At 48.5% G+C, this 13617-nt stretch overlaps 1 protein-coding gene across 1 annotated transcript in view; it reads right to left on the bottom strand.

The window, feature by feature from the left end:
- The window catches only part of LOC137435439 (alanine aminotransferase 2-like), a 125491-nt gene extending 112145 nt beyond the window's left edge, over positions 1-13346 (bottom strand). Inside the window, exons 1-2 of the mRNA XM_078768789.1 lie at positions 13292-13346; positions 7363-7588 (exon numbers count right to left, since the gene is read on the bottom strand). Of these exons, the coding sequence (XP_078624915.1) occupies positions 7363-7509 (147 nt within the window). The 5' untranslated portion in view covers positions 7510-7588; positions 13292-13346. The remainder of the gene's footprint in view (positions 1-7362; positions 7589-13291) is intronic.
- Positions 13347-13617: the final 271 nt, after the last annotated feature.

Raw genomic sequence — 13617 nt, 5'->3', positions numbered from 1 at the left:
GCACCCACTCCCCCTCCCCCTAAAACCACCTGCCCCCCTTATCCTGCCAACCCCTGTCTCAATTCTCCCCAGTCTCCCCTACTGACCTCTCTGCACTCCTCATAGAAATGAAAACTGCCACCTGCACTCTTGACCCCATCCCCTCCAGCTTTGTCAGGGCCTCCCTTCCTGCTCTCTCTCCACTTATCACTGCAACAATAAACTCCTCCCTGTCTACAGGCATCGTCCCACCATCCCTCAAAATTGCTGCTGTTACCCCCATTCTGAAAAAACCTGGACTCAACCCTGACACCCTAAATAACTTCAGACCCATCTCCAACCTACCCTTTCTGTCAAAGGTTTTGGAACGCGCTGTAGCCACTCAACTCAAACATCACCTCTCTGCCAATAACCTGTATGAAACATTCCAATCCGGATTCCGCTCCAACCACAGTACTGAAACTGCTCTCCTCAAAATCACCAACGACCTTCTCCTCTCCTCTGACGCTGGCAACCTCAACATTCTCATCCTCCTCGACCTCAGCACCGCCTTTGACACCATCAATCACACCATCCTCCTCACCCGACTTGAAACCACCTTTAACATTACCGGCACTGCCCTCTCTTGGATCAAATCATACCTCTCTGACAGACGCCAGTTCATCTCCATCAATAACTGCAAATCCCCCACTGCTCCCCTCCCCCAAGGTGTCCCCCAAGGTTCAGTTCTTGGCCCCCTCCTCTTCATCCTGTACCTGTCCCCCCTTGGTCACTTAATCCGCTGTCATGGTCTCCAATTCCACTGCTTCGCCGATGACATCCAGCTTTTCATCTCCACCAAGTCAATCTCCACTGCCACCCACTCTATCCTGACAAACTGCATCACTGAAATAAAATCCTGGCTTCAAATCAACTTCCTCAAACTTAACTATGATAAATCTGAAATAATCATCATTGGCCCAAAAACGCTCACCAAATCCACCCATAACTTTGCCCTCAACATCGACGGTTTCCCAGTATCCACCTCCCCTCACATCCGGAATCTTGGCATCATCTTTGACCAAACCCTCCCCTTCGACAAATACACTAAACACATCACAAAGACAGCCTTCTTTCACCTGAAAAACATCGCCCGTCTCCGTCCATCCCTCTCCGCCACAGCTGCAGAAACCCTCATGCACGCCTTCATCACCTCCCGTCTGGACTACTGCAACAGCCTCCTCTATGGTTCACCCTCAATAATCACCAATAAACTCCAATACATTCAGAACTCCGCTGCCCGTCTACTCACCCATTCCCGGACCCGTGACCACATCACCCCCGTCCTTTACAAGCTTCACTGGCTCCCCATCCCCCAGAGAATCCAGTACAAAATCCTCCTCTTGACCTACAAAGCCCTCCATAACCTGGCCCCATCCTACCTGGCTGACCTCCTCTCCAGACACACTCCCACCCGCAACCTCCGCTCTGCTGGTACCAACCTCCTGACCCCCCCCCCCATCCGGACCAAATTCAGATCCTGGGGGGACAGGGCCTTCTCCATCGCTGCTCCCACCCTCTGGAACTCACTACCTCACACCATCAGAGATTCCTCCTCACTCACCACATTCAAAACATCACGCAAGACCCACCTGTTCAACACTGCATTCAACATTTAACCCACAGCATTTAACCCCTGACTATCTCTTCTCCTTCTCCTTCTCCTTCTCCTTCCTTGTGCTTTGATTATCTACCTATTGATTTTTGTCTTTTTGCACTTGTTTTTTGTACTCTGTCAAAGCGTCTTTGGGCTTCTTGAAAAGCGCTATATAAATAAATGTATTATTATTATGATTATTATTGGTAAACCAAAATTGATGTTCCAAGAATCCATCATTGGTAAATTCCAGCAAACTTTCTCTCAATCCACCATCGGTCCGCTTCACCATACCTCAATTCACCAAACATAAATTCATCAACCCCTTCTTCACCCTATTGGTCCTTTCTTCAACCCCATGACATGACATCCTTTCTTCAAACCCTTCAGTCCGTCTGTACATCTGATCCGTCCCTCATTCAATTATCTTGTTCATCCAGCCCTTGGCTAACCCCCGCTCTTGCAGGGAAAATGGCTTTAAAATGCATGTTGTTGTTGTTGTTGTTGTTGTATCCAGCCCTCATTATTTTATTCCCTCAGAATTATCTATCTGTTCATTCATCACTCATCCTTTTATTTCATCACAATTATCTATCTGTCCATCCGTTCATTCATCCCGTACTCACTGGGACTACAAATCATCCCCAACCTCCATCAAAACCCGTACGGGCAAATAAATCCCATATTATAAACAATTAGTCCTCCAAACAGGTCAAACTACGTTCTTCCTTCCCTGAACCTCGACATTCGGCTAAATGACCAATACATACTGTACCGTGGAGAATTTGAGCGCGCAAAAGGAATGGCGAGGGCACTCATCACAGCAGTGAGCGTGCAAAATAAAGGTGGGGCGAGGGCGCCGTTGAACTCTTCTACAGAGAGACACGGGGATTTGAGAATAGCTGCATCGTGGGATCTGCCCCAATGGGCGCACAATGGCAAAAGGTGAAAAAAAGGACAAACACCAGTGAAGGCAATGTTTTTTGGGGGAGCAACAAGTGAAGGCAATGCTTGTTGGGGACGCAACGAGTGCAGGTAATGCTTGTTGGAGGAGCAACGAGTGCAGGTAGCATTGGGGGCGCAACGAGTCCAGGAAGCATTGGGGGCGCAACGAGTCCAGGAAGCATTGGGGGCGCAACGAGTCCAGGAAGCGTTGGGGGAGCAACGAGTGCAGGAAGCGTTGGGGCGCAACGAGTGCAGGAAGCATTGGGGGCGCAACGAGTGCAGGAAGCGTTGGGGGCGCAACTAATCCAGGAAGCGTTGGGGGCGCAACGAGTCCAGGAAGCATTGGGGTGCAACGAGTCCAGGAAGCGTTGGGGCGCAACTAATCCAGGAAGCGTTGGGGGCTCAACGAGTCCAGGAAGCGTTGGGGGCGCAACGAGTCCAGGAAGCGTTGGGGGCGCAACGGGTCCAGGAAGCGTTGGGGGCGCAACGGGTCCAGGAAGCGTTGGGGGCACAACGAGTCCAGGAAGCGTTGGGGGCGCAACGAGTCCAGGAAGCGTTGGGGGCGCAACGAGTCCAGGAAGCATTGGGGGCGCAACGAGTCCAGGAAGCGTTGGGGGCGCAACGAGTCCAGGAAGCGTTGGGGGCGCAACGAGTCCAGGAAGCGTTGGGGGCGCAACGAGTCCAGGAAGCGTTGGGGGCGCAACGAGTCCAGGAAGCGTTGGGGGCGCAACGAGTCCAGGAAGCGTTGGGGGCGCAACGAGTCCAGGAAGCGTTAGGGGCGCAATAGAGTCCAGGAAGCATTGGGGGCACAACTAGCCCAGGAAGCATTGGGGGCGCAATGAGTCCAGGAAGCATTGGGGGCGCAACGAGTCCAGGAAGCGTTGGGGAAGCAACGAGTCCAGGAAGCGTTCGGGGCACAACGAGTCCAGGAAGCGTTGGGGGCGCAACGAGTCCAGGAAGCGTTGGGGGCGCAACGAGTCCAGGAAGCGTTGGGGGCGCAACGAGTCCAGGAAGCGATGGGGGCGCAACGAGACCAAGAAGCGTTGTGGGCGCAACGAGTCCAAGAAGCGTTGGGGGCGCAATGAGTCCAAGAAGCGTTGGGGGCGCAACGAGTCCAGGAAGCGTTGGAGATGTGAGTGCAGGTGGCATCGGATAGGGTTGAGGGTGCATGAATGCAGGAGGATTTGGTGTGGGGGAGGAGAGTGCAATGAGAGCAGGGGTGTTGACTGAATGAGGGGGAGGAGCAACGAGTGCAGGAAGATTTAGTGCAAGACCAGTGGTGCTGGGACAGGCTCCGAGAGCGAACAGCATCACGAGGTCCTTAGGGCACAGCTGCCACATACTGACATACACGATCTTTCCATTCTGTCTCTGAACCTCCTAATTTGTCTACTTGAGATGCACAAAAGAGAGATATCAATGATTGAACATCTTGACCCGTCTGGGCGAGGTAATAACACGCACCTCACATCTTTCCTCAAGAGCCTAAGCTGCACCTCTCCCAACATATCAGACACACACACACCCACCGCATTCCCTTCCTTCCCCTCTCAGCATAGTATAGGGGTTGGGGAGTAACTTTGCAGGGTAATTATCTCTTGCAAGTATTCACATAAGTGCAACACAACACAACACAATGCGAATGGTTCGGTGGATGTGCGGAGTATCGTTGAGAGAGAGGAAGACAAATGATGAATTGTGAAAGATGATGGGAATAGAGCCTGTGATTGATGCTGTGAAGAGGAACAGGGTGACATGGTTTGGTCATGTGTCGAGGAAGGATGAAAGTGACTGGTTGAGAAGAGTGATGGAAATGAATGTAGAAGGAAGTAGAGGACGGGGAAGACCGAGAAAGACTTGGCTAAAGATGGTGGAAGAAGAAATGCGGGCAAGGGGGTTAACCAGGAGAGATGCAGAAAATAGGGCAAAATGGAGAAGATTGTCATGGTGACCACAAGGCGAACCCCGCTCTAGTAGGGAAAATGGCCTTAAAATGCATGTATTCACATAAGTGCCACCGTTTAGAGGCCATTTTTCCCCGCAAAGCAGGGGTTGGCCTTTTCGGGGACCGTGGTTGTTGTTGTTTTTTGGTCCCCCTTTTGAAGCAATGTTTTACGGCCGGATGCCCTTCCTGACGCCAACCCTTTTGTATTCACATAAGTGCAAGATAATTTAATTGCGATACAACATATGTGTCCTTTCAAGTGTATTATTATTTTGTATGCAGCCTATGGCTGCTGGTTGCATCATTGCTGAGAGTGTGGCTGTGTGCTGCTGATGCAGTTCCCCATTTCCAGTAAGCTGGTACTCATTTTGTGACTTCAGCAGGATGACAGGCTGAGTCAACCCACCTGGTGTTATTTAATGAAACTACATGGCCTCAAACCCAAGATCCTAAGATCTTAAGTCAAGCACCTTAACCGTTAAACCAATTCCAGGCTGTTTTTGCTAAATCAAAAAGCAGTCCTGAGACTGAGCAGTGGGCAACCCTGCCATACCCCTCTCTGAACCTGCATGGGGGAAACGAGTTTTTTTCTGGTTTTTTTTGTATACAGCTCGTGTAAGAGCTAACTCACATCAATCACAAAAAAAAAATACAGACACACAAAACATACAATAAAGGGAGCGGGAGACAAGATGGGGAGAGAGAGGGAAGCACACAAGTGCAACAGCAGAGAACAGGGATATCGGAAGATCTGTGGGAGGGCGAGGGCTTGGGGGGAGGAGGCATGGGAAGACGGGGGGGGAGTGAAAAACACGTGGACTCTGATAGAACTTCCAGGAATGAAGTCGGTATGTTAATACAAATGGATCTGGGGGTGAATTAACGGGGGTAGACGATATCAAGGTTTTGATGGGGGAAGATAAGAGATGGTGTGCAGAACACTGCTGTCTTCGCTTTCCTTATGCGTGTCTAAAACTGCCATCCCTTGATACCTTTTTAATGTTCTCATCATCTTTATAATCTGTCTTTTATGTTCTTTAAAAGGGAACACCATGGCAACAGTTGCAAGTTTTGCCGGGAAGATGAGGAATCGGCGAAAAGGGTGCGTCCCCACTTTATTAATGGAGTTGAGTGGAGGTCAAGGGTGGGGCACACCTTTATTGATGGCCGGAACGCCAATAAGAGGAGGCCGGCTGACATGGAGCTAGGACACGAGGTGTAGATCAACCAGAAAGGATAAAGGTGGGGGCAACTGACAGTGATATGAGTGGGACTTTGGACTCCAATGTGAACGGCTGTGTGAGCTTTGTGTGCCACTGGCACAACAGACACAATACTACTGCTCAGATTACTCCACGTCCTCCCCAACCGAGGCCTCCACAAACTGCCGCAAGTGGCCAGAGCTCCCGCCATTAGAGAACGGGGGACGCCACAGATCAGCATGACGCATCAACTGGCTAAGTGGTTCCATTAGCTACTGTATCTTGGCAAGGAGGCCCATGTTTTGACCCAGAATGACCGAATCAGTCGGCCGTCACAACCGCTTTTACCAAGTTCGCCGGATTCGAACTGGGCAACTAGGTAAACCTAACGACGGCAACATTGGGAGTCAGGAGTTTGATTTGAACCCTCATCCGAATCTAGACTGCAACACCTACTCCTGTGTCATCATTAATGAGTTCCTTTGAAGAAACTTAAATGCAGGAGGCCATTATATTAGGCCCATCAAGCCCACGCAATGGCTTGCAACCTAAGGTTGTGCTCTATCCTTTTTTTTAATGCTGAGCTTCAAGAAAGGAAGCAGAACCTACCATTTTTTTTAGGTCTTTGGTATGACTCGGCCGGGGTTGGAACTGTCGACCTTCCAAGCTCAGAGTGGACACAAACCATTACAACACCTGTTCAGGTGGTTCAATTCCTGTATAGCCTTGTAAAATAATCGATCCCCCTTCAACTTTATTGCTGAAGCTCTTTTCTGAACTTGACTGTCCTTTCAGATATCATACTACAGGAAAAAAAACTCAGAAAGAGGAAAAGCAACAGATGAGCTCATTCACTTAATTTGTAAGGCTTGGAATGAGTACATTTTGCAATTCACACAGTAAGTTTTGTCTTCCCTTTTCCATTCTGTCGGTGGTGTCTCCCAATGATGGAGATCAGCCGACGTGGGCTGGAGATCAGAATTTGCAGACTTATTTATCATATCTACCTTAATAAATATTTATCATATTTATCATATCTATTTATCAATACATATCTACCTTAAAGTGTCAGCTATATTTCAGTGAGGTTATCTTCAATCACACAGAGGCCTTAAAATCCCTTGATCCACCCTTCGTTTTTACATCGTACTTTCATCACAAAGTGTGGGGGTGACTGGGAATGGGGGGGGGGGAGGGGGGAGCTTCTCAGAAACCAATTTCTTTTTCAAAGCATTGATGTGATTGTGGAGAACTGCACTGGAATTTAACTGACTGCAAGAACAAAATAATTGGGGGAGGAAGGACAGAAGGGGGAGGAGCTTCATTTTTTTGTGGTGCAGTATTAGACACCCAGACACCACTGCACTGTACTTTTTTGGAGTTAACTTTGGTGCGAGTTCCCAATTTGTTTTTGAAAATCGACACTTGTTAGGATTGTGACATTTCGATACATGCGGGACATATCTGCGCCACGTTTTAACTCGAGCTGAACAGCACACTTTGTGCCATCGTCAAATCTGTGGAAGCTTTTCCAAGTGCACTCGTGAGAACAAACCGTTTTTTCTGAAGACGTTTAGTCTGTAATAAAAACCCTTTGTTCCCATCTGTTGACTTTGTAGAAGTTTACGCAATACTTAAAGTGAAAATCCACTTACCCTTTGCAGCTGTTTCTCAATGTCCGCGGCTCTGTGCACGATCGGTCCACGCACGGCGTACTCTATGTTCTTGATGCGTGGATTCATGGTGTCCAAGGTGAGAACCTTAGCCCGGTGGGCGTCGGCCGTGCCGTTCTGCATGTCCATGCTCTGCTCGTTCGGTTGTATGTGGTGCTGCAGAATTCCGCACACTTTGCCAGTGGTTGCTGAAACGCCCAGACGTCTCCTGCCCAAACCAGGCGGACATGCAATTAGCCTCGGATACATGCATAGCTCAACTGTGGTACACGAAACAGAGATTTGCACCCAGAAAACGGCACATTTGTGCCGCGTGAGGGTGCAACATGCTCTTGGGAGGTGGGTTAAAGCAGAGAGGGCTGTTTGCATCATCCAGAGAGCTATATAAAGTGAGAATGGGGTGAGTGGGGGAGGGAGGGAGAGAGGGAGAGAGACCGATCACCCGTTGTTCCTTGCTGTGCTTCGTTCGTACCATTTTCACAAAGATATGGAAATCGCTCCGTTTCATCACAAAATGGACGTTTCTTTTCAACTAAAAAAGGTCAACCTATTTGTAATCAACAAGCAGATTTAGAAGAGAATGTTTATCCAGCGATGTTCTCTCTCCACCAGTAAATGGTAAACGCCTCTCCTTCCTTCAGAGTGAATGCCCAACCAAAACACGTTCAGGCTTTGTTATAACATCAGCATTTAATCACCACACTTTGTTGGGTGACGAGGCATGAGGCAACAGTACACCAGGATGAACAAGACACCGGAACAACCGGGATGCGCATGCAGCGACGATGCATATGTCTACGTTACCGACAGTAATCACATTAACATAAAATGGCGTGACTACTTTTTTTCTCTTCCTGATCACCATAATGCATTCAAGCATATCTACAATTTTATGCTAGATTGGAACCAAGGAAATGTATAACACTTAACGAGAGCCAATACGTGTGGTTATAGAGTTAAGTTTGTCAAATCGGTCCAGAACACAGAAGCAGAGACACATGAAGGCCAACAGCAACACCAAGCTGCAGTCAACCCAACCACCATATATACATAAACAAACAATGGCGAGATCATATTTCCCTTTCACTTCTGTTTCAACTCCGACGCACAATAACCAAATGAGTCGGTATTAGTCAGGAGAGTTCAATGGCACATAACCATATTAAACATAGCAGTTGAGATGTTATTCATCATCTTTCATATTCAGCTATATTCAGCTATATCTTTCATATTCAGCTTTCATATTCAGCTACACCTTGCCCAGAAGTACCCAGACTGCAGAAATCACAGATGGATGTCATGGGCATATGCATCAACATATATGTGGATTTAAATCAAACGACAATAGCACCCAGACTCAAAATAAATCACTGGTAGTTGTCATGGGTTAGTAGAGCATGTTAGCAGAGCGGCACAGGCAGTATAGGTGGTGAAACAGGGGGTGGTGGTTTCCAACAATCCCCGGTATGCTCCAGTTCGCAATCAGACTCAAAATGATAGGGTTGCAAGATCGTGCCGGCGGAGGAAGGATGGACGTGAGCAGGAACCCCACAATATCCGTCCTGGCGAACCCCATAGGCAGATTAATGCAGCTGTCCGCCCAGGATTCCGTGGACGGAACACCACGGGAGGTCCAGTGATGCCACAATATGTCGGTGTCGTGCCGAGGACACGGCACGATCCACAGCGAGGCAAACGAGGCCACCAACAGGAGGTAAATCCACACACAAATGAGTCAGAGCATTGAGCAGTGTCACCCTATGCCCGTCGTTGACAATACAGGCAGTAGTAAAGGAAGTGACAGTCCCCCGAAGAACAAGGACCAACCGGTGGTAGTATTTAAGGATGTCAGCAGCAAAGGGAACTGCTACCATGTCCGGGGAGCTCACAGTTGTCTACTCAATAGCCAGGTAAGGAAAGTATGCACCCACCAAGCTTTATGGGGAGGTCCGTGGTGCTCGAACTTCCGCCCTGATCAGCCACAGAGTGAACAAAGCAAGGCTCAGGCCAAAATCGCGTAGTTGGCTCTCCACAGTAAATCTGTTCAATGTCAGAGGTCGTCATGAGTTGCGAAGGTTGATGCAGGCTGATATCATTTGCAATCACCCAAAGGGTTCCCTCGAGCACATTCCCATTCACACATCTCTGAGCCAGCTTGGGGCTGGCAGGCTTAGGCCTCACATCAAAGTTATCTTCTTCTTCAGAAAAGTGGCTAAACCACGCATGCCGAGCACTAACCTCATAGGCATGAGGGACAACATCAAGGTTGGCTTCCTTTTCTTCTTCTACATTGCAATCGCTAATGGTTAATGGGTTGTCGTTACTCCCAATGCCACAATCACTGACCTCGTAGGCATGAGGCTCATGCCTAGGTCACACATAGGCGGATATTTTGGCGACTACCGGCGACTGCCGGCGATCAAGATTTTTCGGCGACTACTGGCGATGTCGGGCGGTCAAATATGGTCAGGCGGCAGTATGGCGACTGCAGGCGGCCACATTGCGCCTGCATTGCGACGACGCCCCGAGTGGGATGGCGACTGTCGAAGATCGACGACGACTGCATTGCGGATGCACGGCGGTAGCGTGGCGACAGTCTGGTGGCTAGATTACGACCGATGGCGGATCGCGGCGACTGCATTGGGGCCGGGTGGCGGTTTACTCCGGCGTCCGCAAGACTGCAATAAGACCGCCGGCGAATGGAGACGATTCACACAACTTTTCAAATCTTTATTTCTCTATTTTACATTTCACTTTATTCATTTCAATGATGTATGACATGAAGCATAAAGATGTTTGATGTACAATAAGAAAGTTAATAAAGATGTATCATTGTAATGTAATAATCAAACTTTTCTGCAGGGAGAGAGAATGGAAATAAAGTCCAACAAATTATTTCCACTGGTCCCAAGTCCCATAAATAAAGTTTCCAAAGGACCAAAGTCCCAAAAATAAAGTTCCCAAAAGTCCCAAGTCCAAACAATAAAGCCATATCCTTGTCGGCACCACATGACCTCACTCCACGGAGACCCTCACATCATCCTGTCTTGCCATGGAATCGTGGTATGTCGTAATGCAGTCGCCAGGCAGTCGTATCTTTGTCGCCAATGGCCGTAACTCGGCCGCCACTAGTCCTACTGCTGTCGTCGTCAGTCTCCCATAGCCGCAGGGGAGACGTGGTAGTTCTTCTGTAGTCGATATGCAGCCGCAACAGTGTCGGCCCGTAGTCGGGAAGATGCCGCAGGAAGGCCGTATGGCATTCGCATCTCTGCCGTGCTAGCTGGTGGGGCGATTGCGGAAGACTATGAGCGACTGGGTTGCGGCCGCTTTACACTCTTATTACGGATACCGACGACAGCATGGCGGTTCCATCACGACAGCATGGCGGATTTTTTTCCATTGCGACTGAGCGCGCCGTTTTTAAACATTTTAAAAACTTTTTGGCCCCTTTGCGACTCTTGCCGACTGCAGCCGACCTGGGGAGGATAACCACGACTACAGGCGACCATCCATTACGGTTTCATTACGATTGTCGGCGGATGGTGGCGATTTTTTCAGTCGCCAGTAGTCGCCGACAAATCCGCCTATAGTGTAGCAGCATAGCAAACCTGTTGTGCATTTTGTGATACAAGCACCAAATTTGGCACAAATGTACATTAATATGTTGCGAACATTTTCAGATATTGGGCCACTTGAAATTCCGTAATTTTTTTTTTCAAATTTTTTCAAATTTCGTAATTTCAAATTTTTCGGGTGACACCGTCACAATTTCAGTCTTCGAGGCCGGCCGATATAGTGGGGCGGCTTAGCCCAAATATTCAAAATAATTGTGCATTTTGTGATACAAGCACCAAATTTGGCACAAATGTACATTAATATGTTGCGAACATTGTGTGGTCAGCAATGAAGACGAGAGTCTGAATTACATGTATGCAAAAGACCTTGTGAACCAGTGAAGCAAATACACGGGTAAGCATGAATTAAATCTAGGGCATGATATAATTTCCATGATGTTTACCTCTACACTCAATGGTGGAAGGAGGTAATGTTTTGATCCCAGCTTGTCTGTATGTCTGTTAGTCCACAAAATTCCAGACAAAGCTTGTAGTAGTGGTAGTTGTAGTGGTAGTGGTGATAACAGAAATTGTTATATAGAACTGAACTTATATTATTATTATATGCAGAAAATAACTTCATTTCTATATGCCCTGCAGTGGACAGGTTAATTGGTTTATGCACTGAAGGGGTCACCCTGGTGTGCACTGCTGTGTTCTGCCTCACTGAGTTGTTCAGGTATGATGTACTCAGCACAAGCTTCCGGTCGGCCCGGAGGTGGGGGTGCGGGGCCTGTCACGGAACGTCAAAACAAACGGCCTGCCGGGGCCGCCCAAAAGTCGGGCGTGAGGGGCGCGTCCACTAATGGAACGCCTCTCGCTTCCCAGATCGAGGGCCACGTGGTCAGGAGAACCTCGTCCCTTCCGGTCACACTTTGCCTATCGGCCGGCCTCGAAGACCGAAATTGTGACGGTGTCACCCGAAAAATTTGAAATTACGAAATTTGAAAAAAATTGAAAAAAAAAATTACGGAATTTCAAGTGGCCCAATATCTGAAAATGTTCGCAACATATTAATGTACATTTGTGCCAAATTTGGTGCTTGTTTCACAAAATGCACAATTCTTTTGAATATTTGGGCTAAGCCGCCCCACTACTATGTGTGATTGTGTGACCTTGGCATCAGGTTTCACGTCAAAGTTGTGTTCTTCTTCTTTTTCCTCCTCGGAAGTCGGTAATCTACAGTTTGTTGTATTCTTCTTCTTCACTGTCATAGATCCACAAAGGCTTCACATCAAGGTACTCATGAGCATGAGGGTCAGACTCTACAATCTACACCAAGGTTGTCTTCCTCCTCTTATTCTTCATAACAGTCATTGAGCGTTAATGCGTAGTTTTTAATCCCCAAGTCACAAGCACTGACCTCGTAGGCAGAATGATCAGGTTTCACGTTAAATTTGTGTTCTTCTTCTTCCCCGTTGGAACAGTCGGTAACCCACAGTCTGTTGTATTCTTCTTCTTCTACCTCACGATTGTAGTTGTTAATCCCCACGTGACGAGTACCAGCCATACACTATACAGCGATGGTCAGGCTCAGGAAGAAACTCGCATTTACTTAAGAAATGTTGTGGGGGCCGAGCAGTTGCCGGACACGGTGGACACAATTTTCCCGGCACACGAGAACGATCTTTCAGGTGGTCGTCATCAGGTGAACAGTTGATTAAATTCGAGTCTATGAAATAGGCCCCAGATGGGTGAAATCCGTAATCGTAATGGAGCCGAATGGTTTGTCAAATGGAGGCCAAAGATGTAGAGGCCTTCACAATAGAGCCTCTGGAGACGATGGGACAATAATGAGCGATTTGATTCAGCATGAACTGCAGGTGCAGCACCTTCTGTTGTGCATTGCATCGCACGGCAGCAGGAACGTCCTCTCAGGCATCGGCAAGACCTCGTAGGGGCGAACGGTTGGTTTGCTTTGCCCATGTGACGCCGTCGCTAAGAAAATATGAAAGTTTGGATCGATTGAAAGGTTATACCGGACATTTTGTCGCCAGTTCTCGAAAGACTAAGCCTAATTGTTTCCTGCTTCGTCAGACTCCATTGTTTGGGAGGATCCCGATGTGCCGCCGCCATTTTGGGAGTGCGGCATTTTTCGGTTGTTTTGGGGAGCCGGTCGGATATACACGTACGACCTCTTCGGTCAGGAAATTGTCTTGGTGTCCGATGTATGCTTGCCGTGTTTCACACGGTGTGCTGACGAAATGACAAAGCCCGTGCTATCCAGATTAGTATTGCTCTGCCTGGTTGGTCACGTATGTGTGAAAACGCTCGTGTGGAATGAGGCGGGAATTTACCATTTCGTTCGTCGTCGGTTGTTGAGCCAGCGGACGAATGGGTTCAAAGACGCTGCCACCACGCCAGTAAAAGGTAAACGCCTCTCCTTCCTTCGAGCGAATGCCCAACCAAAACACGTTCAGGCTTTGTTATAACATCAGCATTTAATCACCACACTTTGTCGGGTGACGAGGCATGAGGCAACAGTACACCAGGATGAACAAGACACCGGAGGTCCGGAGGACCGGAACGGAACCGCTGGGCCGCGCATGCGCAAATAGCGATGATGCAAATGCCTACGTCACCAACAGTATTCAGTAATCACATGAACATGTGATGGTGCTCG

The sequence above is a fragment of the Myxine glutinosa genome, unplaced genomic scaffold, assembly GCF_964187855.1.
Source record: "Myxine glutinosa unplaced genomic scaffold, kmMyxGlut1.1 SCAFFOLD_473, whole genome shotgun sequence".
Taxonomy (NCBI): Eukaryota; Metazoa; Chordata; class Myxini; order Myxiniformes; family Myxinidae; genus Myxine; species Myxine glutinosa.
Note: the sequence above shows the minus strand (reverse complement) of the source record. Positions and strands in the feature narration are given on the sequence as shown.